The 25,594-nt window shown below is 52.9% G+C and overlaps 8 protein-coding genes across 8 annotated transcripts; 4 read left to right on the top strand and 4 right to left on the bottom strand.

Moving 5' to 3' along the window:
• Window positions 1-321: 321 nt before the first annotated feature.
• On the bottom strand, window positions 322-3,846 carry CORC01_11240 (SNF2 family domain-containing protein; the record flags this gene model as incomplete). Its single annotated transcript, XM_022622866.1, has 2 exons — window positions 322-702; window positions 766-3,846. Coding segments are annotated over 2 exons (3,462 nt in total), but the record flags the coding sequence as incomplete, so codon positions are not given.
• Window positions 3,847-4,425: 579 nt separating this feature from the next.
• CORC01_11239 (RanGTP-binding protein) lies at window positions 4,426-6,458 on the bottom strand (the record flags this gene model as incomplete). Its single annotated transcript, XM_022622865.1, has 3 exons — window positions 4,426-6,139; window positions 6,191-6,225; window positions 6,330-6,458. The coding sequence occupies 3 exons, from the start codon at window positions 6,456-6,458 to the stop codon at window positions 4,426-4,428; spliced, it is 1,878 nt and encodes a 625-aa protein (XP_022470629.1).
• Window positions 6,459-7,485: 1,027 nt separating this feature from the next.
• On the top strand, window positions 7,486-9,797 carry CORC01_11238 (elongation factor Tu GTP binding domain-containing protein; the record flags this gene model as incomplete). Its single annotated transcript, XM_022622864.1, has 3 exons — window positions 7,486-7,864; window positions 7,932-9,679; window positions 9,741-9,797. 3 exons carry the CDS (start codon window positions 7,486-7,488, stop codon window positions 9,795-9,797), a joined length of 2,184 nt encoding a protein of 727 aa, XP_022470628.1.
• A 4,739-nt stretch (window positions 9,798-14,536) lies between these two features.
• CORC01_11237 (phosphoenolpyruvate carboxykinase) lies at window positions 14,537-17,239 on the top strand (the record flags this gene model as incomplete). The annotated part of the gene is made up of 5 exons (XM_022622863.1): window positions 14,537-14,601; window positions 14,688-14,713; window positions 14,796-15,012; window positions 15,118-15,151; window positions 15,896-17,239. The coding sequence occupies 5 exons, from the start codon at window positions 14,537-14,539 to the stop codon at window positions 17,237-17,239; spliced, it is 1,686 nt and encodes a 561-aa protein (XP_022470627.1).
• Window positions 17,240-17,968: 729 nt separating this feature from the next.
• CORC01_11236 (uncharacterized protein) lies at window positions 17,969-19,040 on the bottom strand (the record flags this gene model as incomplete). The annotated part of the gene is made up of 2 exons (XM_022622862.1): window positions 17,969-18,794; window positions 18,880-19,040. Coding segments are annotated over 2 exons (987 nt in total), but the record flags the coding sequence as incomplete, so codon positions are not given.
• Window positions 19,041-20,026: 986 nt separating this feature from the next.
• On the top strand, window positions 20,027-21,760 carry CORC01_11235 (cytochrome P450; the record flags this gene model as incomplete). Its single annotated transcript, XM_022622861.1, has 4 exons — window positions 20,027-20,133; window positions 20,206-20,450; window positions 20,507-20,733; window positions 20,819-21,760. 4 exons carry the CDS (start codon window positions 20,027-20,029, stop codon window positions 21,758-21,760), a joined length of 1,521 nt encoding a protein of 506 aa, XP_022470625.1.
• Window positions 21,761-22,513: 753 nt separating this feature from the next.
• On the bottom strand, window positions 22,514-23,566 carry CORC01_11234 (JmjC domain-containing protein; the record flags this gene model as incomplete). The annotated part of the gene is made up of 1 exon (XM_022622860.1): window positions 22,514-23,566. The coding sequence occupies one exon, from the start codon at window positions 23,564-23,566 to the stop codon at window positions 22,514-22,516; it is 1,053 nt and encodes a 350-aa protein (XP_022470624.1).
• Window positions 23,567-24,433: 867 nt separating this feature from the next.
• Window positions 24,434-25,580, top strand: CORC01_11233 (casein kinase II regulatory subunit; the record flags this gene model as incomplete). Its single annotated transcript, XM_022622859.1, has 2 exons — window positions 24,434-24,592; window positions 24,705-25,580. The coding sequence occupies 2 exons, from the start codon at window positions 24,434-24,436 to the stop codon at window positions 25,578-25,580; spliced, it is 1,035 nt and encodes a 344-aa protein (XP_022470623.1).
• Between the last annotated feature and the right edge of the window lie 14 nt (window positions 25,581-25,594).

Below are 25,594 nucleotides of genomic sequence, written 5' to 3'. Positions count from 1 at the left end.
CAGATCAGACGGGTTGTGCGATCAAGAGAAGACGTAGTAGAAAGGGAGTCAAGGGTTTGGTTTGGAGCAGGAATTGATCAGACATCTTTTGATATTCATTTTTATTTTGAGTCGTATCATAAAAAGAGAATCCTACAACTCTAATCGGCCCATCAACACAGGCAAAGTCTTAAACAGTGTCTCCTTGAGAACCACTGGCTTTAGGGATGAAGCCGCCATCTACACATATAGCACAACTCCTAAGCGTATACCGCCTTCCTCATCATGAGCAAATGATTTCCTTCGACTCCTTGGTATGCCAATAAGCAGAAGGTCTTTAGTTTACCATCGCCGGCCAAACATCTCGTGCTCAGGCTTCCTTAGCGCCTTCTTCTTTCCTGCCACCAAGCTGGACTCGGGGGACCCTTGCCTGCTCGTTCTGGCCGATGCGGCGTGGGAGGACGGGTCGACGGGGCCATCGGCACCACGACCGGGCGCATCGGAGGCATCGCGACGGAACAGGTCCATGATCTCCTTGAATCCGAGCTTGAAGGCATCCTTTTTCATGCCGCCCTCGATGGCCGTCTCGGCGAGCAGGCGTTTCTTCTCCTGCAGCGCGAGGATGCGCTCCTCGACTGTATTCTCCACGGTGAGCTTGTAGACGACGACGTCGACAGTTTGCGTGAGACGGTGCACTCGGTCGATGGCTTGTTCCTCGACAAACTAGAAAACAGATTGATCAGTATACTGGTGAAACTTCGATGATCTAGACGCTGTCAAGCTTACAGGGTTCCAGAAGGGCTCCAGGATAATGACGCGAGTCGCTGCAGTCAAGTTGAGACCCAAGCTACCGCATTTCAGACTGCAGAGAAGGATGCGCGTGTTCTTGTCGTTTCGTAGACGGTGCAAGCTGGCCTCACGCTCGTCGTTTTTCATACTGCCGTCGTACCGAGTAAACTTGAAACCCTCCTTGCGAAAGAAAGGTTCGACGAGGTCCATCATGGACGTAAATTGCGAGAAGATGATGAACTTGTGCTTGCGGACTTCCTTGTGAAGGATCTTCATCATTCCGCGAATTTTGGCGGAGGCCAGAATCTGAGATGCCATGCCCGTAGAGTCGTAGTTGGTGTCTTTGTCGGAATAGAGCTCCGACTGATCTATGCCCGTATCGTCGTCTTGGCCCATGTCGTCGTCTTCCGAGTCAGCGTCGGAATCCGAAACAGGGGACTGCGAAGATTTGAGTTTCTCCTCCTTGACTTGCGACGCTATCGCTCCTATTGAAGGGAGGCTGTCGTCGGAGGCGTAACTATGCTCAATGTCCTGTTCGTTCTTGACTTCGTTATCCTTGACGACAAAGCTGTCGAGCTGACTCTCGTCGTCTTCGTCTTCAGAATCGTGCTTGGAATCATCCGAGTCAATCCAATCGCCACCTCCCTCTGCATTCTCGTCCTCTTCACCGCCAGCCTTGCCCATCCGCAGTTGGCCCTGCTGATCCTCGGGCACAAGCCAGCTACCGTCTGCCTCTTCGTCATCACTATCGACGACGACATTCCTGTTCCTGGGTCTCCTGGCTTTGGGCTTATACGGGCTTTCATCTTCAGCATCTTCAGCCTCTCCTGCCAAGGACTTCCGCACAACCTTCTTGATAATGCCCTTCTGCTTCTTTTGTTTCCTTGAATTCGGCGTCTCGTGCTCGTTGAAGTACGTCAGGTCGTCGTTACACTCCTGACAGGTGTTCTTGCCGCTATTGGTTACGTTTCGCGGTAGGTCATAACCGCAGATGTCGCATGTCTTTGTGACTATGCCCATTCCGCCAAACATTTCAGCAAGAGAATCAATGTCTCCTCGTGCGGTCTTCGGGGCCGCGTCAGTAGACAACGCATCACTATCCTTTTCGAGCTTGCCTTCAAGCAGCTTTGGATGGTTACAAGCTTGTCTGAGCCGCAGAAGCAGAACCAAGGCATTAGCGTAGTTGATCTTTCCCTGGAGCATTCTCTCGATGCTCTTGTCGGCTCGAGCTTCCAGCCGGGTGTAGAAACGACGCTCCGCTGGGGAGAAAGTTGTGGCAACTGTGAGAACCTTCCGCTCCGTGACCTTGAAGCCGGTAGTAGACTTCTCGCCTGCTTTGATCGGCTTGCCGCCAGGATTGAGGGCACCGTCTTCCTTGAGAATTTCCTTCGTACGGCGCTTCATGAAGCATCGCAGAAGGCTGTGAAGCCGGCCAATCGCCACATGTCCCTTGCCATTCTTGAGAGGCTTCTCGATCTGCTCTTTCCACTCCCTTAGATCATCGTAAGGCTTGATACGGAGGAATTTTATAAGCGACTGCAGCTCTTCCAAATTATTCTGCATCGGAGTTCCTGAAAGACACCATCGATACTCTGAGCGTAGGGCGTAGCAGGATTTCGTCGACTTGGCGTTGCGGTTCTTGATGGTATGGGCCTCATCGAGCACGACCCGCCACCAGTGGAGGCCGAAGCAGCCTGCTTTGACACCTTTCTCATCTTCGGTGGAGTGACCCCATTCGGACACCAAGACTTGGTAGGTTGTGACCACGACATCGTACAAAGCCAGGTCCTTGAATCGCTTCGTGCGTTGAGGTCCATGGTGAACGCAGACCTTGAGCCCGTGCGACTTGGTCACCTTCTCTTTAATCTCCGACTCCCACTGCCTGATCAGGGCCAGAGGCGCTACCACAAGCGTTGTCTTCTCGATGCCATCGAAATGCTTCTTCCAGCCCGGTTCGCCGTTCTCGGGCTTTTGGTTGCTGAGCATCAGGGAAATGGTCTGAAGAGTCTTGCCGAGACCCATGTCGTCTGCCAGAATACCACCCTTGGGTACTTTGCCTTTCTTCACCGGGCCAAGTTCGCGGCCTCGCATCCACTCCACGCCTTCGACCTGATGAGGCAGGAGCTTCACTTTGAGACCCTCCACGGTACCGTCATTCACGGCCTCCTCTTTCTCATCATCTGCCCCCTCCTCCTCTGACTCCATTCCACCCTCCAATAAAGCTTTCAGATCGGCCGATGCTTTCGCAGGGTCTGTGTAGAACTCGTTTTCTCCAAAGTTTCCGGTGTATGTGTAAGTCGAGGGGTTGGCGTCGGGGCCTATGGAGCTATACAAGGTGCGTGGCTCAGGCTTCTTATCTTGGTAAAGGGGAACAGATGGCACAGCCATCTGCTGAGGTCGATGGTGCTCCGGGCGCGACCTTCGCTCATTAAATATACCTGTAGCCTTTTGCTTAAGAGAAGACAAGATCTTGGTAGGATGGCCAAAGACTGGCTGCGAGGACGAGGGATGGAAAGGGTCGTGACGCTTGACATCCGAAAAGAATAACTCCAAAGCATCGGAGTGCAGCCTTGACTGCTCTTGTTGCGAGCTTGGTTCGCTCTCTTTCGAAGCTGGTCGGGGTGGTTGCTTAAAGTCATTGCGGGATATTTCGATCAGGTCAGGGCTCGATGGGCGATAGACTGGCGCGTTGCGCTTCGCAGACGAGTTGGGGACCGCTGCGGGCGGTTTCGACTTGGGTGTGGTAGACAAGCGCATGGCATCGACTTGAGCGGCAAGAGCTTCGGGGTCAAAGGAAATTGTGTCTCGACTTCCAGCTCGTGGAAGTGCATGAGAGATGCCACGAGGTTCCTTGCTTGTGCTGCTTATCTTGGGAGGCTCGTGACTAGTTGAGGACTGCGAATCCTCGTTAGGATCGACCGGACGCAAAGGGCCTCTGGCCGGGTTCCTTTGGTTGACCATGAGGGTATAAACTAGGCGCGAGCCGTCTTCGCGACCGCTACCGGAATGTAGGGTTTGTTTGCAAGGCGATGCGGGGAGACCGGAGCGTTTCTCGGAGGGAATCGTGTTTCTGGACTGGAAGGAGATGTCGGGGCCTGGTTTTCTGTAGGTTCCACTGCGAAGGGGTCAGTCAGATGTTGGTCTCGTGGAGGGGTAGATTCAGAGGGGAAAACAGAATACAAGGGGGGGAGAAGAAAAACAAGCGAATGTGGGCTGTACCAATTTCATAGAAATTTCATGGGGGGGATCGATATAGCGCCAGGACTATGGGGAATCTTGGTGGTGATCGGTTGCTTCTTGTAGTAGAACGGTTTATCGCGTCTAGGAAGCTCGAAATATGTAAGCAGACGCGATTGTTGGGGACTATGCCTAGATGTGAATGGGATATGGAAGCCAATGCTACCACCTACTTCGCAATGACATAACTCTCCCCAGCAACGGGTAGGCAACCAGCACAACGCCACAACTTTAGCTGCTGGGGGTCTGATGCGACGGTGCACGCCTACTACCTACCTTGAGTAATGGACAGTGCGGGACTCTAACCCGCACGCCAAGTCATCTACTTCACCGAGACTCACCGAGACTCACCGAGGGCATGGGCGACACTTTAGTTTGCCGACTAGCAAATAAACCTTATCTTCTAATTCAACAGTGGTTCTAATTTCTAGATGGGGTATCAGTATAGGGATCAAAACCAACACGCCTTTTCGTTTCCGTTCGAGCTCTCAAACGCTCTTCCCCGGTGAGCCCTGTCGTGGATGATTCGTCCAAAAAGAAGTTCAGAATATGGTCGTGCATCGTGAGGTGCGATGCCTGCTGAAATTCTTGCAGGCTCGTCAGTCGAATCAGCATCTCCATGAGTGAAAGAGATGTGACGACGGAAACAAACGGTGATCTTGCCACGAACGAATCCGTGCTGTCCGGCGAATGTTTTGCCATTTCATTTGAGAAGGACTGCGTTGGCGCGTGTGACCTCATACTTCTACTGGACGGGGAAGACTGCACAGATAGGCTCTGGATCTGTGCCATGAGTCTTGAGTCTAGCGAAGTCCTCGAGCTTCGTTGAGCTGGCATTGGAGACCTTCTTGCCGAAATAGGCGTCGCGACTGTTGGTAACTTAGGTAGCTGCTCAAGAACATCTTCGTCTTCAGTATCGCTAGTGTCCGACTCATCCTCTTCGAAAACCTCCAAAGCAATCCATTCCGGATCCAAGTGGCTTGGAAAGCTCCTACGAGAGCGAGAGGTCGCAGGATCAGGCATTGCTTGAAGCATATCCAGCGCTGCACTTTCTTCCCGAAGTTGCCTATCGATACCATCCTGGTCATCTGTCTCTTCCGAATCGCTACCAGCCTCGGAGGCTGTTGGTGAGTCTCTTCCATCCTGAAAAGACATAATTTCCTCTTGAGTCTTGAGAGGTGGCTTGGCGAGGACGTCCCGTTTCAACAGCAAGACAGGGTTGTTGTCGCCATCGTCACTGCCAACGTTGAGAATCCGGCCAGTATTAGCGTAGAAAATCCTGGATATTTGATAAATTGGTATAGACTCGCGAACACCGGCGCGGCTGATGCCGTCGTATGGTGCGCATTCTGCGTCCAGATCGTCATGAGCTCGACCATCATCCAGGTCCTCGATGATTTCTAGGTGGTAGGCATACTCGTTGCGCTGGTCGACGCCGAAAGCAGTCGACCGATAGAACCCTGATTCGTCGTAGTTGCGATCCCTGGCTGTTGTCGGTTGAAAGCCCTTTTCAGAGTCGAAAACATGCTTCATGGGTGTCCGACATAGCCGCACTCTGGCTTTGTGAATGACCTCTTGCCACAATGGTTTGCGTTCTCCATCACCAATGCCGTAAGCTTCAGCTTCTTCATTGAAGGAGCTTTTCTGAGGTGTTTGCGGATTCTCGGCATGGCTCTCTGCGTGTGTCCTCCTAGATTTGGAAGCTTTTGAGGAGTGACCGAGGAACAGCATATAGATTGATAGTGTGAAGACGGGTCCAATCTGCACCGGGCGAGTAGGATCGACGGCAAATTGACTATCGCCATAGGTCAGGAACGTTCCAGCTTGCAAGAACCTCGAAGGCGATATGTTAGGGGACATGGAGGAATTCAAGCTCTCCCCTGATGCGGATATGGCCATATGCAAAAGGGGGATATCGTTATCCAGCTGGGCCAAGAGATCTTTCATATCCTTGATGATTGCTTTCAATTCTTCAAAATGCTGCTCAGAGTCGATACTTTGTCGCGAAGACACCCGCGATGCTTCCCCTGCTTGAGCTGCTAGCTCCACCCGGCGGCCTAGGGCTACTATATCTCGACGAAGACTCTTGGCCAGAGGAAGGGCTGACTCCAAGAAGGCATTTCCTCTGCCTGATCTAAATAGTTGTCAGCAAAAAGTCTTGTTTCTCGGTGAAAGAATTGTGTACTTGAACTCTATGAGATCTATGGCAGGAGAGACGATCTGTCAGCCAGGTCAGCATGTACGAAAATGTGATCAAGAATGTGGTTTCTTGCCTTAATTTTGCTATCTAGTCTCTTCTGGAGCTTCTTGATATCTGAGCGAACAGTCCGATCGTCGACAGTCTTCATAAGGCGTGAACACTGAGAAAAGGCATAGGTCGAAGTCAAGGCAATGCCTGACCTGATGGCCATGTTCATTGCCTGGGCTCCCAGCTTGGCAAGTAAGGCGTCCATGGCTGTTGAGATCCCATGCTGTAGTGGTATGGAGAAGGACAGATTGTGAGGAAAATGCCCAGCCAGCAGATTGTTTTGGCTTGCAGGTTGTCATACGAATAAGTGAACAAAGAAAAGGACGTCCCCCTGCAGCCAGTGGTGATTTATTCGACCGGGATACCTAAGGCAGGTTGCCATAGGTGAATCTCGAAGGTGACGGGATCGCAAGGCCTTGTCAGTCCATGGAAGCCCTGCAAGGATCCGTAACTAGGTAAGGTAGGTACGGTAAGGTAGCTATACCCACTGACCAGTAGTACTTGGACGCCTGAATTGGGTAGAGGTCCAGAGCACAGTGCGAACTTAGTCACCAGCCCCGCACTTCTCACGTGCAAAGGCGAGGGGCAGGATGGATTTTGCGGTACAAACTACCCCTCATTGGCTATGTAGCAAACAGTGCGGTGTCTACCTTAGGCAAAGTGACAGAGTGACAGAGTGGCAGCACCCCGCCGAGTGGTGGGGCCCGCACTTCAAAACGTTCGTCAGGTCTCGACGCTAGCAGACACGGAGCCGCTGCGTTATATCATTGAAAAAATGAGATGGCCGGGTGGGAAAAGCTTCGAGAAAACCGACCTGACAACTTACCAGATACTTATCCAGAGAGGCAGGACAAAACCACTGCTTGGGATTCAGGCGGCATTCATCAGCCCTTAAAGTGAGTCATCCGAGCCCAACTTGAGTCACATTCTCTCCCCGTAGATACTTGCATTGTTGCTCATCTTTCGCCTCCCGACGTGCCACTCTTCCTCCACTGTCTGCTGGTGCGACGTGCGACTGAGGCTGCCGTTCACGTCCGCAGGAAAAATAAACCCTCCAGCCCCTCTTTAAATCTTTCTCGGGACGCATCTCGTTAACGACCCATCCCACTTCTAGCTCACCTCTGGCCGCATTCTTCCCCCTCCCCCGATCCCGCTTCCGACTGTTGTGCAAACGATACCTCAATCCTCGATAATCCATTCATTCATCTGCCGCCCCGCTGCAGCCCATCACAATGTCGAACCTCAACTCGTGGGAAGACGACCCATCCGCCCAGGACGACAACCTGTCGCGCCAGGCCCAACAGCAGCTCAACCTCAATCAGCAGAACCCTCAAGCGGGCGCTTTCCGTCCAGGCGGCTCTTCCTTCACCCCAGGAGCCTCTTCATTCACCCCCGGAGCTCAAGCTTTCCAGCCCGGCCAGCAATACGGTGGCTATGCCCAACAATACCAGCAATACTACGGCCAAGGCTACGGTGCTCCCAGCGCTGCTGGCGCTGCTGGCGCTGCAGGTGGCTACCCTCAGTATGGCGGCCAGCAAGCATTCAACCAATACGGCCAGGGCAACTATGGTGGCAGTTACCCCCAGCAAGGCTACCAGCAGCAAGCATACGGTACGTTTGAGACATCGATATGTCATCAACTCTGCTATGTCAGAAACCTAACATAATCAACCTCCAGGTCAAGGCTACGGCCAGTACGGCCAGCAACAGCAACAGCAGCCCCAAGCTGCAGCACCTACCATTGCTAAGCGTCCGACCGACGCCTCGGCCTCTGGTTCCAACACGCCAGCTCCCGGAGCCGCACCTCAACCCGCACTGAAGAGTGAGGGCGGTGCCAAGATCTTGAGCATCGGCGGCGACGCATCTAAGCCGAAGGCCAAGGTTCTGTCCATTGGCGGCACTGTTCCCCCCAAGGAGGATAAGAAGAAGGAGGAGCCTCCCAAGGAGACCTCCTCTGCAGCTGCAGTCGAGGCCGGAGCCAAAGCAACCGCTTCCAAGGCGATTGAGAAGACGGGAGCTTCTACCACTAAGTCTGGCAAGACTTCCCCTGCTCCTTCGTCAGGCCGTTCGAGTCCCTCTGGGCCGGAAAAGAAGGGAGTCGTGAGAGATGTCGACGCCGTCCAAAAGGAACAGACGGCCGACGTTGACGAGGCGACTTTGAAGGAAATCTATGGAAAGGAGCATGTCAACATCATTTTTATCGGTCACGTCGATGCCGGAAAGTCAACCCTGGGTGGCTCGATCCTCTACAACACTGGTATGGTCGACGAGCGGACAATGGAGAAGTACAAGAAGGAGGCCAGGGACATTGGCAATCCGTCCTGGTACCTGTCTTGGGTCATGGATCTGAACAAAGAGGAACGGTCACAGGGTAAAACCATTGAGGTTGGCAGAGGCTACTTCGAGACGGAGGTACGACGATACAGTATTCTCGACGCCCCCGGCCACAAGACATATGTCCCCAACATGATTGGTGGTGCCTCGCAGGCAGATGTTGGTATCTTGGTCATCTCAGCCCGCAGGGGAGAGTATGAGACTGGCTTCGAACGCGGTGGCCAGACTCGTGAGCACGCCATGCTTGCCAAGACCCAAGGTGTCAACAAGCTGATTGTTGCCATCAACAAAATGGACGATGCCACCGTTGAATGGTCTCATGAGCGTTATCAGGAGTGCACGACCAAGCTGTCCCAATTCCTGAAGGGTACCGGCTACAACCTGAAGACGGACGTCTTCTTCATTCCCGTTGCCGCACAGCAATCGATCAACATCAAGGAGAGAATCGCCAAAGGCATCGCTGACTGGTACGACGGCCCGTCATTGCTTGAGTACCTCGACGGTATGAAGGCTCTGGAGCGCAAGGTCAACGCGCCGTTCATGATGGCTGTCGCCGGCAAGTACCGCGATCTTGGGACCATGATTGAGGGGAAGATCGAGGCTGGTGTCATCAAGAAGGGCATGTCGCTCGTCATGATGCCCAACAAGCAGAACATTGATGTATCTGCTGTGTACGGCGAGACCGAGGAGGAAGTGCAGGTTGCGCAATGCGGTGACCAGGTCCGCATTCGTCTTAGGGGCATCGAAGAAGAAGACATCATGCCAGGATTTGTCCTGTGCTCGCCCAAGCGCTTGGTGCACAATGTCCAGACTTTTGAGGCTCAGATCCGTATCCTGGAGCTCAAGAGCATCTTGTCAGCGGGTTTCAACTGCGTACTGCACGTCCACGCGGCCATTGAAGAGGTGACTTTCGCCGCACTGCTGCACAAGCTGCAAAAGGGCACTGGCCGCAAGAGCAAGCTGCCTCCTTCGCACGCGAAGAAGGGCGACAGCATCATCGCCCGTCTGCAGGTCATTGGCGGTGCCGGATCCGTGTGCATTGAAAAGTTCGAGGACTACCCGCAAATGGGTCGCTTCACCCTTAGAGACCAGGTTCGTTGCATGCCTAATTTCAACACGTGCTCACCTGACGCAACTGACACACGGGGTTTAGGGACAAACCATTGCCATTGGCAAGATCACGAAGCTGATTACGGAGGAGACATCTTAGGTTGACACCAGATGACACGAAACCAACAGCTGACTCAGGCGGAGGGAGCGAGCTGAGCGCTTCTTGAATTTGGCAGGTGCAGGGAACGTTCGCAGGAACATCATGAACTTGTTCTGGGCCATGATGAATATCCATAGAGGGCGGCGCGAATGTGTGTAAAAAGAGAGAAAAGCGAGGTCATGGGAGGGGGCGGCAATGCCGCGACACGAATGGGCCGCGCCAGGCTCGGCATGAAGGACCCGTACGTGGCACTCTCGGAAGAAGAGGGTAGGAGGATAAGGGACAGGAGAACGGTTCTAAAACTCAAAATCATTCTCAAACCTTGTCAAACAAGCGCATGACGATGGCTTCATGTTTTGACCCTGTGCGTGGTGCGTACGAGGGGCGACTTTGTGCGTGAAACAGGATTGACAGATTCCGAGGTGACTGCGTGGAACTCTTAGGACTTCCGAGAGATCCCGATGATAAGGGCATTCTCGGGGCGGCGGTGACGAAAACTCAAGGAGTGATAAGAATAGCCCGCGGTATCGGCAGCTCCGAGTTATTCTCGTGCTGGAGAGGGTACCTTGGGCCAGTGCCTTGACTTGGAAACTGGACAAGGAAGGGGGCAGAAAAGTTGGTGCAGTGGAGCCGAGATATGATGGACCACGGCAATCTACAGTGGGGCGTAGCGGAGCCGAGGGGAACCCGGCCTAACGGAGGCGTGCCAGTTCCAACTGACTTGTCGCGCTGGGAGCGTGTGTAATGCATATGTTTGTCCCGAGCCGTCAGTGACTACTATGTAGACATCGTGGGGTTGGTGGGAAGAAGGGACTCAGGGAGGGAGCCTCCGTTCGTGGCCAGGCCAGTCCACGGGAAGTGCTGCAATCTCAAACTTATTTTCTTTTTCTTTTCTTTTTGTTTCTTTGCCCTCCTCATTACCCCAGGAATGAAAACGTGCAAGCTTTGAGTGACCATTTACCCCATGCTGGAATCCGGACTTGGCCTGAACCAAGTGAGTCGGTGACCCCTTTTCTCTGTCACATGGCTCTGAAGACGAGCTAGGTACGTAATGCTAACGATTGTCAAAGCGAGGAACATGACATGGCGCGCCCTCGTAAACACATCATCCCCAGGCTAGCTCGCCAGGCACAGAGGAATTTCACAAAAAAAAATTGACGGAACGGCCGTGGGATCAATATTCAGCCAAAGTGGCCTCTGTGCGAGTCTTGACCCCCTGCATCGAGTTGTGTCATAGCCCTGAAGGAACAAAACAGATGCATAAGTGACGGTTGCACACTAATGCTTTTCCTTATCTGTTTAGTCCAAAATCGGTCAATCTGATACAATCAGCCTGGTGAAAGAGAAAAGCTGGGTTTTCCGAGCAGTCGGAAGATTTCGGAATAAGAATCTGGAGTTTGGCTTTTATGGTTGAATAGCAACTCTCATTGGACAAAACAAGTGGGATGCGGGGTAGCCTGCATTAGCGTATTCGTAGGTACCCAGGCATCTATCTAGGTATCTGTATTTGTACGGGTAGACAACCTTGGAACTGCTCGATGTGGACTCGTGGAGGGGCAATTTAGGGGAGGCGGCCCTCGAGTGTGAGATTTGAAGCGGGGCTAGGCGGCTCTCGATGTGAGGTAGCCGCAACTGAACGTCATCTTTTTGTCAGGTTTCGGGGCTCATCCCGTCTAAGCCAAGAAGAATTATGCATAGGCGCGAATAGATTCAGAGCTGTTGTTACGTCTTCCATGCACACACCTCGCCCCCGTAAAAGCCCGATCGAGAATTACGGAAGACGGGGGGGGGTGAGCATCTCATAGACTCACGAAAAAGAAAAAAAAAAGCAGCGGAGATGGATCGTGGTACCGGTAGGTGTTCCGTTCCACGCATTGCATTGCCGCGATGCGTTGGCGGGGTGGCTTAACAAGCAGAGCAGACACGCGCGCACGCGCACCCACAATGATTCCGACTCCAGACATCGGAATTGTGTCTGTTCCTAAACATTATCGTGGACGCTGTTTCAGCTTTCTTTGCATAGATAGAAAGCAGCTGACGGCAGTAATGCGCCGGTCAGAGCAGCTGGAACTTGACAGGAAAGGTTCAAAACTGGACGCAAGTACCAGAAAGGCAAAGGGTGAAAGCGTGACGGAAGTACCGTGAAGGGTTCGAAGGACTGCCTCAAAGCGGGGACAGAAGATGCAGTGAGGGAGAAGAAGAATCAGAAACCAGGTGGATAGACTTTCCGAACAAGCGCTAACACCGGGGTTCTCTTTCTCGCTTCAGATTTGTGGAAAGATTCGAGCCAGCGACCCGTCTGCCACTTACAACTTGCAGATTGTCACCTATCCAGTAGGCAAACCTAGGATGAGATTTCCCAGAACCCGTAGGGTAGTATCATGCTGGTAGGGCCGCGCAGCAGCAGGCAGCTAAAAGATCGGACCAAAAGAGACTTGGCCCAATTGTTACCATGTCAGACCGACAACCCGTCTTGTTGAAGGCTTGGCTGCGGGTGCTTTCCCCCCTGTTGCTGGGCTCGATGGGCTGAGCGGGAAAGTGGTGAAGGCGGGCTACCTTAGGCTTGAGGGTACGAGAGGGGAAGGGGGAGGGGGCCAACCTAGGTAGATGCGGCAAGGCACCGCGGGAATCGAACGCGGGTGTGAGTCTATGCGAGGTATTCAGGCGAGCTTCTACATGTGCAACTGCTGCCAATCGTCGGTCTCTGGCACGGAGCGTCTAAGTACAACCGGACGGACGACTCACGAGCCAGGTACGGCACGGAACAGGTGATTTGGTCCGTACTCCCTTTCTTCAAGAAACTTTTTTTCAAGAAAAGCATTTCTATTCTATTGGAACGGTACGGATATTTCGAGTTGCTTTCTACCTGAGCACTAGCACAGCGTGATTCAAGGCTGGCTGGATGCCGAGTCAGAAGCCGAAGTTTTGGCTTCTTTGGGCACTTGCAGACACGGTTTCGGCGTACACACGGCTTTGTCCGGTCGACGACCTAAAGTGCGGCAAGGAGGTTGCCCAGCAAGATTTGAATAATTAGCCGGGTGAGCGGTGGGATAATCGATCTTCATGGTCTGTCCTTCTTTGGCGCGACATGTAACGGGATACCTTCCATGTTCTGGTATTTGCTTGCGCCCAATCATATTAGAGTAGTTCGTAGCATCCTGCCAATTGGTGCAGCTTATCACCGAGGTAGTTGTTCTTCAGCCTGTCGATTCCTGGTAAAACAACATTGAGCAAACAAGCATGTCTGTCCCGGAGGCCGCCCGAACTCTTTCGTCTGTTGGCCGCTGTACGTCCATGTGCCTGTGTCAAACCGCATCGCGGCGGCCAATCGAGCTGCGTCAACTGTGAATGGAGTCCTGCAGAAAACCAGCAGAAATGCAGCAGACGACTACCTTTGATTCTCAGTCTGGTAAATATGTATACCCAGTTTACGTACTTGGAAGGTGGGCGGCGTCAAAGATGAGGTAAGTTAGCCAGGATTCGGGAGGACTAGGCCGACGCAACGGAGACAGACGGAGGAAGCCCGCAGATTGTGGGGATGCGCCAACAGGGGGGCTGGAGGGGTGAACCTTAAGGTACGTACTTTGGGTCAGTACGGTACCTTGCTCTCATTGTGCATCTTGATACGGGTATCGGTAGACACCCAAAGACTATCCGTATACTCTGAAAACATGGTGAATTTTGTTCCTCTCTTCCCTTCTCCCCTCTCCCTCCCCTATCCTCCCGTTCCCGAACCCCTAGCCCCGCGATAGCATGACCCGAAGGAAACGCGGCGGACAGGGTCGGGCCATCGTTATCCTTGGGACGATGAGGCAATCCGATATGTCCTCGCAGTCGCATTCCCCAACCTGCTGCGCGTCTTTTGTTCTATTCTGTCTCTTGTTGCTTTGCAGTGTCACACACCCCGCACACCCCTCCCCCCTTCCATCTTTCCTCCACACATCTCTCCCGTACTACAGGCCTCCATTCCTCCCTAGGTAGCACCATGCAAAGATACAAAGTGACAAGCTCAAGACAACTCTGTCCCGAGTCCCAAGTCTCTCCGATTCTATCCCTATTCCTCCTCTATTCCGAACCCGCGCAGGGATCTACGCCCCTCCACCGAACCCGAGATAATATCGTGAAGCTCGCAGCAACGGCAATTCGTCCAGTTACGTCGGCGTCTTCGCCCCCGCGACTCCACAAGCCGCGCCCGTTCTTATAAGTCCAAGACCCCATTCTGGCCCTTCTATCCTCGGTTCAGGTTCAGACCAAGCCACCAAGCAGCCTTGTCTACTCTTGTACTCACTCCATCTACTCCTCTATCCCGGCAATTTATTCCAGAAGTGTGGATACAATTCCTTTGCGATCCCTGAAAGCGGACGAGAACCACAAGCCTACAAGCCTTGACCCAAACCATCTTCGCCCGATCTCAAAGAGCTCTTAACCAACGACTCAATTCTTTATAACCATGAAGGATCCCGTCCAGAGAACCGCTTCTCCCTACACCGATCCCAAAGTAAAAGGCCCAAAGTCTCAGATTCTTGCAGAAGGAACCCAGACAGATTTACGCAAGAGTTTGTCCACCCTATCTCCGTTATATCGTCATATCCCCTTTTGTATTCCCATTTCCCCCGATATCTCCCACTACGACGCAAAAACAGTTTTGGTCTTATTCCCATATTCCCTCTACATCGCGTATCACCACACCCTGATCATCATCTCCATCCAAATCTATCAACCGACGGGTTATAGCTAACATGGCGGCCGTCACAGTGATCGCTAGCAACGTCAACAAGACCCCCCTCCACCCTAGTGGTGTTGCGTAAGTTTTTCTATGCTTCTTGGTTCATTGCGTCCAGTACCAAGTCTCAATGTACAAAACGCATCCGGCTAATCAACTGCTTGCAGTCCTCACCAGGAACACACTGAGCTTGGTATGATCAATCCCGCCACGAATCGATCCTCTGCAATGGTATGCTGCCAGAGCAAGTGAACATGTCTAACGTGCTCGAACAGAGGAAGAGCTCCACGAGACGGCACATATTGACTACGACCGTGTCGCCATTATCCCCAACCCTTCCGTTCCCGCTCTCTACGAAGATGCCCTAGTCTACGAGACCGGTTCCGCCATCACGTCAAGTGGTGCTTTGACTGCCTACTCCGGAAAGAAGACTGGCCGTTCCCCTCTCGACAAGCGAATTGTCGAGGAGGACAGCTCAAAAAATGATATTTGGTAGGCCTTCTCTCTATTGTAGCTATGATGGTCGATGCTGCAGCTACCGAACAGCTGGCGCTGACCATTGAGAGCGTAACGATTTGCTAACACCGCATTTACCAGGTGGGGTCCCGTTAACAAGCCCATGTCACCCGAGGTAAGAGAGACCGCGTCCCAGATCGATTCATGGTGCTGTGGGCACGCTTCCTCTTGGTTCTTTGTTTGTGTGGCTCGCCATCGGTTGGATGTTCGCATTTCCCCAAGACACAATGCCCTGCAAAGTGCGCTAGCACTCAAACTAGCCCGCCCGTCACGCGACCATTAGGAGCCATTGAAAAGTCACTCCTGACTTGTCTGAGCCCTATTCGCTGCAGGCTTGGTTCTACCCCTGAGTCAGCAGCGAAACGAACTTGGGCACTGCCGAAGTCTCGCTGTCAACGAATGCGTCATGTTTCACTCAGTACAGCTACACCTGCGCGCAGCAAGTTTACTTCCAGTGGTCTTTTCTGCACAAATCCGAGAAGGGATGCGCGCGCATCGCATCGGATCGGTTCATGCCGGAGGGGTGTCATCGAGATTTCATTCATCCAATGTTATCCGATGTCCCCCGCCACGTCCCTCGGTGCGGTTTGCGACTGGGAGTGTCGTCATCAAGCCTGCAACACCCCTCCCTCCCCCTTGTGTTCTGCGCATGAGAAAAGAAGGCACTTGCCGGCCCCGCGCTTTCCAATGCAAGCCGCGCTATACCCTTTTCGCATATTTTCACTCCTGATACCCACCCTTTCTTCTTCTCGCCCCGCGTACTGGTGGCTTCCACGTTCCTGCTTCTCCCGGACCTGGACCCACACCAGCGTCCGGGCCAACTCTCTGTTGAACATTTACTGACATGTGAGATTTCTAGGTCTGGAAGATCAACCGCGAGCGTGCCATCGACTACCTCAACACAAGAAACCGTATCTACGTTGTCGACGGCTATGCCGGCTGGGACGAGAAGTACCGTATCCGTGTCCGTGTCATCTGTGCCCGCGCCTATCATGCTCTCTTCATGAGAAACATGCTCATCCGCCCTCCCCGTGAGGAGCTGGAGCACTTCCACCCCGATTACACCATCTACAATGCCGGCTCCTTCCCCGCCAATAGATACACTGAGGGTATGACCTCCGGCACTTCAGTTGCCATCAACTTCGCCGAGAAGGAGATGGTCATCCTCGGTACCGAGTACGCTGGTGAGATGAAGAAGGGCGTCTTCACCGTTCTCTTTTATGAGATGCCCATCAAGCACAATGTGCTCACTCTGCACTCCTCCGCCAACGAGGGTAAGAATGGCGATGTCACCCTCTTCTTCGGTTTGTCCGGCACTGGCAAAACCACACTTTCTGCCGACCCGCAGCGCGCCCTAATCGGAGACGATGAGCACTGCTGGAGTGATCGCGGCGTCTTCAACATTGAGGGCGGCTGCTACGCCAAGACAATCGGTCTGTCCGCTGAGAAGGAGCCTGATATTTTCGGCGCCATTCGCTTCGGCTCCGTCCTTGAGAACGTTGTCTTCGACCCCGAGACCCGTGCCGTCGACTACGATGATAGCACCTTGACAGAAAACACCCGATGCGCCTACCCCATCGAGTACATCAACAACGCCAAGATTCCTTGCAAGTCAGAATCCCACCCCACCAACATCATCCTCCTCACCTGCGACGCCCGCGGTGTCCTGCCCCCCATCTCCAAGCTCGATCGCTCGCAGACCATGTTCCACTTCATCTCCGGCTACACGTCCAAGATGGCCGGAACCGAAGATGGTGTCACCGAGCCCCAGGCTACCTTCTCCTCCTGCTTCGCCCAACCCTTCCTTGCTCTGCACCCCATGCGCTACGCCAAGATGCTTGCCGACAAGATTGAGCACCACAACGCCAACGCCTGGCTGCTCAACACCGGTTGGGTCGGTGCCGGTGCCGCTCAGGGCGGCAAGCGCTGCCCCCTCAAGTACACTCGCGCCATACTCGACGCCATCCACTCGGGTGAACTCGCCAAGGTCGAGTACGAGACCTACGACGTTTTCAACCTCCAGGTCCCCAAGACCTGCCCCGGCGTTCCCGACGAGCTCCTCAATCCCAAGGCGGCCTGGACTGCCGGTAACGACAGCTTCAACACCGAAGTCAAGAAGCTGGGCACTCTATTCAACGAAAACTTCAAGAAGTACGCCAGCGAAGCGACTGAGGAGGTCGTCAAGGCCGGCCCCGTTGTTTAAAGTATAAGCATGCTCTGAATTGATTAGCGATCATATTTATGGATTTTTGAAAGGCTTTTTTCTTTAAACATCTTTCTGGGTATATTCGGGAAATTAGGATGTGTCGTCGACATAGGTCCGACACAAACATAATGTCGCGTGGATTGGAATCGTGGCATGTTTGGCATTCGGGTGGATTCGGGTGTCAAAACAGGAGTGATGTCAGTACCGGGCGTCATTTCATAGAATGAGAATGAGAATGAATTCAAATGAACTAAGGGGTTCCTAACCTCGTAAGTGTACGTGACGAGCCGTTCCTGGTCTCACATCGTCTGGTAACAATCAAGTATTCTCCATGTATAGAATGTTGGGTGAAACCTTGTTTTCACTTTCAAACCCCATTTTCCCGTTAACACGCCATCAATTTGCCTCACTAAACAGTACGAGGAGCAATGTTCAACATCATATGCTTGCAACGGTAATAGGCCCTCATTATAGTCAATGAATGACTGCTTAATGTTCACGTGTACGCATTATTTAGAAGCCTCCTATAGGCTTTAGGAACCCCTTAGCCGGGAAAAGACGGTAAAACTTTCATCTACCCAACACGACCCTTTTCCCGATCTGTATGGTTCTGCTGCTGAAGATGGCTTTGCACAAGGAAAGATAGCAAGTCGCTCTTATACTTTTGATCTGTTGTAACCCCACTCCGTCTCAATTTCATTCTATTCTTTCCTTTCCCCGAGAAATTTACCAATCTCTAGACGAAATCTTCTCGGCCACGATCCATCTCACGGATCCAATAGGTGGCATATACATCTCCTTGCCACTCTTGAACTCCCACCCCTCGGTACGGCCGCCGCATGACTTCATCAACGCCTCAACCTCATTTGGCGTTCTCGTTCTCAACGCAGATATATATCCATCAAATACCAGAACAAAAGGGATAATCGGGATAAGATAGGTGAAGACGAGGACCGAAAAGCTGCGTAGCCTCCAGGCATAGAGGGGTGCGAAGATGAAGCACCCGATACCGAGGATTGAGGGCATGAGGAAGGACAAGAGATCACGACCCTGCAGCTCCATGATGGCAAAGCCGTCCGAGGTTTCAAGGGTATTCTTGAGAATGGCCTTGGCCAACGGGTCGTCAAAATGATGAAACGCTAGGTTGAACAGCCTAAACACTTTTTTACCATTTGTGGTGTATCCGTCGACCAGATCACGAGGTGCGTGGGCAGCGTCTACGCTCTTGAGCTCGTAGCCGATGTGCTCGCTCCGCGCAGCAGCGCGGGCCCACGCCTCGGCGTTGGGGTGTAGGTCCGTCAAGACGAAGTCTACATTGGGCTGTTTCTGGGCAGTCAGGTGGCGGTTAACGAAGCGCTCGATGGCCGGCGTGGGACCGCCGGAGCCGGCACAGAAGTCGATAAATGTGTACGAGGAGAGGCGTGGGCCGAGGACTTGTTGGAGAATCTGGGCGGCGACTCGGGCCGGGGATGAGGTCTGGAGGATGGGGACCCGGTACACCCAAGCTGCGTGAAGGCCTTCTTGGACGTAGGCTCGGAGGAATGATGGAAACCTGGTCAAGAGAGAGTTGAGGAGTTAGATTCGGCGATGGAGAGAGCTGGGAAGGCAAGAAGGGGAGATATCCAAGCGGGGCTTACCAGGTCTGGTCGTCGATTTCGAAGAAGTGGAACCGCGGCACGAGAGGCGCCATCGCGATGGCGTCGAGATCGAAGGGGTTGGCGACAATGAATATGCTACTTGCCAGTGGGTCGATGGAGCAGTCAATGTAGTTGATCGTGCTGGCAGAAGACTTTCGGCGGCTAGATCACATGTAAAGCGTCCGATGTGTAGCTCTTTGCAACCCGCTGGAAGTTAGTTGGCGGCCGCGAGGGCTTTATTACACGGTGCTTCTAATTGAGGCAGAGGAATTAGAAGCAGTATAGGGGTCCCCTGGCCCTGCCGTTAGCTGGCACGGGGTGGCGGGTGCGGGAGCCATCGCATTCGCTAGTGTTGAGCTCGAGACAGGGAGAGCTCCAGCACGGGCATGGGTCTGATACCCTAGGTAGCTCCGCTAGAAACGTGCCTATTCGTACTTAGGTACCTACACTCGATAAGGAAGTTGCAGGTACATACGCAGGTCACCGCGATGAAAGGCCTCAGACCGGACAGGTACTATAAGGGCCGAGACGACCACGAGTTGTGTCTGGCCCGCCGTTGGGGCGCTTCAGATCCGTTGGTCTACTGATTTCGATACCTTTTGGTATCTTGGCGCGTAAAGTCAAGATGGTGAACCAAACAGGATGGGCATACCTGAGAAAAGAACATCAGCATCATACTTAGTGTGGAGCTATCCATACAGACTACAGACTAAGGTAACGGGGCGAAGAGCTTGAAGTTTCGACACAGCAGGGGGCGGGGGGTCGCGTTCCAGTGTAATGTGGATTCAGCGGTGCAATGGAACTCTGAGTTCCCCGTCAGGTGCAAGATACGAATTGCTCTCCTCCCACTGGCTAACGCTGATTAAGGCGTTGGGTTATTGGACAATTGTATTAGCCTATTTTTTTTCATCATTTAGCATGTACGTTTCGTACTCATTTCTCCTCAATTGCCCTCCCCCCGCGCCACCTTCCGTCTTCAGGTTGAAGTAGTCAAAACCAAGACCTCAAAAGGAGCGTTCCAGCTGATGATTCTTGCCAATTACTTTACGTTAGCCTGGATCTCACAGCGTAGAGGATTTCTTGGGCATATTGTGGGGGACAACTGTCCAAAGTTCCCGCTCTGGCACACCAAGCACGCTGCTTCGAGATGGGACTGGTCAACGCTCAAACAGCCCTTGTAGCGGCTGCCATCTCTCTCCTGATGTATGCTATCTTTTTCCAGCCAAAGTTGAGAAGGAATGGCGCCCCATTACGGTCAGTTCACCTACTCTTACGTCTATGAGACTCATAAACATCCCGTTGCTGTGGATATTAACTTTGATCCAGACGTCCTCCCAATACCCTGCCACTCGCTGGAAATGGCATCAATTTCCTCAGAGACCGGCATAAGCTATTTGAATGGTTCACCAAGTGTGAACGACTCTATGGCTATGAAACGCTGCAAATATCCGTTCCCACTCTACCTCCAGGGGTTATTATCAGCGATCCCGAGAACCTAGATTATGTCTTCAAGAACGAGGGCATTTTTGCCAAGGGCGAGTTTTTCAAGAGGAGATCTAAGGACTTGTTTGGTTAGTATCAAGGCCAAATCTCAACTATGAGGATCATCTCGCTCACAGACCAACAGGTAATGGCATCATCAATGTTGATGGTGAGTTGTGGAGGGTTCAGCGGAAGGCTGGCCTCAACTTCCTCAATACAACAAACCTGAGAGTCCTGACAGACGTGGCGCTGCCACAATATCTATCTCAGAGTTTGGCCTACCTGAAGAGCCAGGCCAACAATGATGTTGTTGATTTACAAGCTGTCTTTCACGAAATAACGACCCAGCTCATGGGCAAGATGGCCTACAACGTATGTTGGTATCCAATTCTAGTCTAACCTGACCCTCCTCTTGCTCATCTTCCCTCCGAGCTTTGTTGTCTGACTAATGGCGCAGATGGAAATGCACGCAGAAGATAAATTCAGCCTGGCTTTTGATTATGCATCTGGAGCAACTGCCAAACGGTTCCAAAATCCCTTTTGGCGTCTCACGGAGCTCTTCACCGAAGGCCGTCTGAGGAATTCCATCTCTGTTGTCAAATCCTTTGGACAGAGCATAGTTTGCAGTGCGATGAGAGGCAGACGAGGGTCTCCCAAAACCGCGCTTTATGTATCAAAAGACCTAGAAAGCGACAGACTTAACGATATATCCGGCAGTCTGATCCAGTCATTTCTAGACATAATCGGAGACGAGCAGCTGGTCGCCGATGCCGCGCTGAATTACCTCTCTGCGGGCAAAGATACCACAGCGCAGGCTCTTACGTGGACATTCTACTTGCTTATGCAACATCCCCAGGTTGTGGTGAAGATCCGTGAGGAAGTTGACCGCATCAAAGAGGATGGGGAGGACACCCTCGAGAAAGCCATAGCGGAACGGGGTAACCCGAACGCGATGCCCTATGTCTTCTCGACGTTCTGCGAAGCGCTGCGCATCTTCCCACCCATCCCTTTCGAGATCAAACAGGCCGTCCAGGCGACAACGCTTCCGGATGGTACCTTTCTACCCCAAGATTCTGTCATCGTCTGGTGCACCTGGGCGATGAACCGCTCGCGCACGACTTGGGGTCCTGATGCGGACCAGTTCCGGCCGGAGCGATGGCTGGTTGATGGAAAAGTTATCAAAAAGAGTACCTCCGAGTTCCCCGTCTTCAATGGCGGGCCAAGGACGTGTTTGGGGAAGAAGATGGCCGAGATCATTGCTGTACAAGTGATTGCGACCGTGGCTGGTCTGTTTGATTGCGTCAGAGTTGACGACTCGACCAGGGTCAGCAAGAGCAGTCTTACGTTGCCAATGAAAAATGGCCTGCCTTGTTTTGTGCGCCCTAGGTCTGATGTCTAATCAGAATGATCAGTCTGTCATCTTGGAAGGTACCCGGCAGTTTTCTTTGGGTGGACGGGCTGAGCTGCTCCAGGTAACCTGTGTGTATGGTTCAAATGTGAGTTGGGAAACATAATGTTACCATCGGTAGGCAAACCATGTTTGACGCAACCGAATAATTATCACAGTTCTCGTCGAACCCCAATAAAGGAAACTCGAGAACAAAGAGGTCATACCTTGGTTGAGGAGAGAGGGAGAATAAAAAAGACTCCAGCAGGAACGCAAAAAACAAAAATCTTCGCTGCATATCCGTAGCACAACCTGGTTTCGATCCAGGGACCTCTGGGTTATGAGCCCAGCGCTCTACCCCTGAGCTATTGTGCTTTAATGTGGAGCTGGATGCTGCCCATAGTTCCGGAATCACCATATATGTATGTTACATTGCTGTAACCAGAATCATCAATTTTGGATACGGTGCGCTTGGCTCATCTTTACCTAAGCCACCGATTAAACCTGAAGTATCGGGCAAGAAACATTTACTGCCTAGATAATCTGGAAATCCCGAGCTCCCTATGAAAGGTTCAAGTCTGTCACTCGACCAAGAACACCAACTCGGGGAGTTGCACCACTGTGTAAGATTCATCACCGAGTCAGCACACTTGCCATGCAAACGTTTAATGTTGGAATTCTCATTTGGACTGTTTAGTTGTGCTATGCATCCAATAATCTTTTGATGTGCTGAAGGCTCATATACACTTTCAAATTTTCTCCTGGTTACCTGAACCACCAGTTTACTGAGGCATTCAACCTCCCATCACGATGTCCACTCTTGACACTGTGCCACCAACCCTTCGGAATGAAGAGAGCATTTCCTGGGCTTAACTTAGCTTCTGTAATATCCTTATGGTCTTCCAATCCCCAAATGGCTGTATTCATAGCTACCCTCTCGCGGCCCTCCATCATTTCTGTCGATCTGATGCGACTGTTCCCTGACTGATGAACCTGGATCTGTACTCGGCGATATAGCTGATCGCCGCAAAACGGTGGTAGCAGGCGAATGGTTTTGTTGCCGACAAGCTGGCAGAACAGATTAGGGTTCGGATCGCGGTGCAGCGGGGTATATGTCGGTTCCAACCCAAGCCATACGCTCGAATTGTAGACATCGCCTTTACCAGCTTCCAAAACAATGCGTGGGACGGGCAAGTCTTCCTGAAGTTCCGGGGGCAGATCCGGGAGTTGAGCCTGGGCTATGTAAAGTTGCCTGATCTTCTTTTCGTGCAGACTGTTGAACTCTGCAGCCTTCAGGAGAAGCAGCAGAGGCGCCATGAAAGAAGAGAATCTTGGTTCCGAGGCATCTGGGTGGGAGGCTGCGTGGACGATGCCTGCCAATATTGCGCCCATAGGATCCGGGCCAGAGGCAAGCCAGGTATGAAACTGGGTCGTAGTATTTACCGAAACTCCAGAATTGTCGGTGATTTGAGGGCTCATTAGTTCGTAAGGAAACATATGGTGGGCGAATCGGTCCACGTGAGGAGTGAACTTGGTGATGGGTCCCTGGCTGGGGACTTGAGGTTGGATGTCCCCGTCTTGAGCGAACCATTTCGAAGATGCCGGGAAGGAGCTTTGACGACTGAGGTTGGAAGGTTGTTCAAAGAAAAGAGGTTGACCCGGCGTGAATGCCAATCTCCGGAATTCATCAATGTCGACTGCGTCAAATGGAGAGTCTGTAGCTTCCACCGAGCTCACCGTCGAAAACCCTAGTTGGTTTTGGGAGGCCTTAGGTGGTGACCTGAACGTCCGGCAACAGCCCCGGACAAGTTGTCTCATATTTGAGAGCATCAGTCGAAGGACAGAGTGTTTCCAGAAGTAATAAGTTTTTCTGCCTAATAACATGAATTGACATCAGGGAAGCTAGGACAGAGGTGGGCAAGCAACTTGACTTGATATCACGTGGCTACATACCTACCTAAGCACCTATTGAAATGGCATCTCGGTGACCGGGCTTTGGGTAAGCGAGAAGGAGCACCCTCACCGAGAAGGTCGGCTAAGGGAACAATAGCAGGCCCGCTCACCACAACGACAGTGTGCACAGACCAGCACAGTGATTGGGCGTAATCTCCTGCTCCAAGCGGGCTGGGCTCTTCGTGAGGCACCGCACCAAGTCCACAACCCACCCACCACAACTTCAGCTTTTGCTCAGAGGCTCCCAAATACCGTTTCCCCCCCCCCCCCCCCCCCCCCACAAGGAAGGGCGAAAGTTCCCCCCCCCGCCCCCCCCCCTTTTCTCGGGGACACGTAATCCCCCCCCCCCGTGACCCCCCCCCCCCCCCGCGCCCCCCCCCCCCCCCCTGCCGCCAAAAAGGAAGGGGCAAAGTTCCTCCGTACTGCAGCTCACCTTTGCTAAGGGAACAGTATACGACCTACTCGTGAAATCATTCCTCGACCTGGCATCTTCTCCATCATTGACATCGTCCTTTGCGCTCGGCCTGCGCCGCATTTAACCCGACACGCCCACCAACTACCCCGCCACCTTTGCGCCCCTGCTAAGAGACTATCGATATCCAACGCAGTCGCACGGAGACCATCGCTCTCCTCCATCCGAAGACTGTATCGCGCGTGCTTGCCCGCGTCGCAAACAACCCCATTTTAAACTGACAACCCGTCAATACCACCACCTTGGATTACCTCGACGACATGTCCACCTCTTCGGGGGCCCCGGAGTCTTGGATATCTTCCTTCTGCTCTCTCCTCGGCCATGAGTACTTTGCTGAGGTTTCCGAGGAGTTCATCGAGGACGACTTCAATCTCACTGGCCTGCAGAACCAGGTCGCGATGTACAAGGAGGCACTCGAGGTATGCAGGATTCCTAATGCCCATATAATTACTTGTTCGCGACTGGACGCTCGTCCGACTTTCTCGGGCTTCCGACGCTCAACAGACGTCATTGCTAACTTGGCCTGCACAGATGATCCTTGATGTGGAGCCTGAGGAGGATGAGGATGAAGAGGAGGACGAAGACGAGGACGAAGACGAGAACGATTCGGGAGATCAGGATCGACTTGGCCCCAGACACGACCGAAGACAGCATAGCCGCATGGCCAGCGACCTCAGCGTCATCGAGTCATCGTCCGAGATGCTTTACGGCTTGATCCACCAGCGATTCATCTGCTCAAGGGCAGGTATCCAACAGATGAGCGAGAAGTACGAATTAGGCCATTTCGGCTGCTGCCCTCGCACCAACTGCGACCAAGCGAGAACACTCCCAGTCGGTCTCTCTGATATCCCCGGCGAAGACACCGTGAAATTGTTCTGCCCCTCCTGCCTCGACGTCTACGTTCCTCCCAACAGCCGTTTCCAAACGGTCGACGGTGCCTTCTTTGGCCGTACCTTCGGTGCCCTCTTTCTCCTCACATTCCCAGAATACGATCTCACCAAGCGTGGGGCGGAGGTCCTCAGCAGTGGCGGCGCACGCATCAACGATGAATCTCTCGAAATGACCAACGGCATGTATGCCAAGAACATTGCACCTGGCTTGGGTGCCGGACGCATATATGAGCCCCGTATTTACGGTTTCCGCGTTTCGGAGATTGCTAAGTCGGGCCCTAGAATGCAGTGGTTGAGGGACAGGCCGGAGAGCATGACTGAGCTGGACGAGGCGCGACTGTATGCGGACGAGCACCCCGATTCGGACGAGGATGATGAGAACATGAACGGTAATAGACGGCCTACACCCCGTCGCCGTGCCCCGCCGGGTAACTCGCGCCTCCGTGCAACGCAACGACAGGCGCAGAACGGCAGCCCCATGGCCGTTGAGACGAACGGTGCGGAGTCGGAGCTCTAAGAGAAGCGTTGAAT

Source organism: Colletotrichum orchidophilum (genome assembly GCF_001831195.1).
Source record: "Colletotrichum orchidophilum strain IMI 309357 chromosome Unknown Scaffold_119.1, whole genome shotgun sequence".
NCBI lineage: Eukaryota > Fungi > Ascomycota > Sordariomycetes > Glomerellales > Glomerellaceae > Colletotrichum > Colletotrichum orchidophilum.
This window is presented reverse-complemented; position numbering and strand designations above follow the sequence as displayed.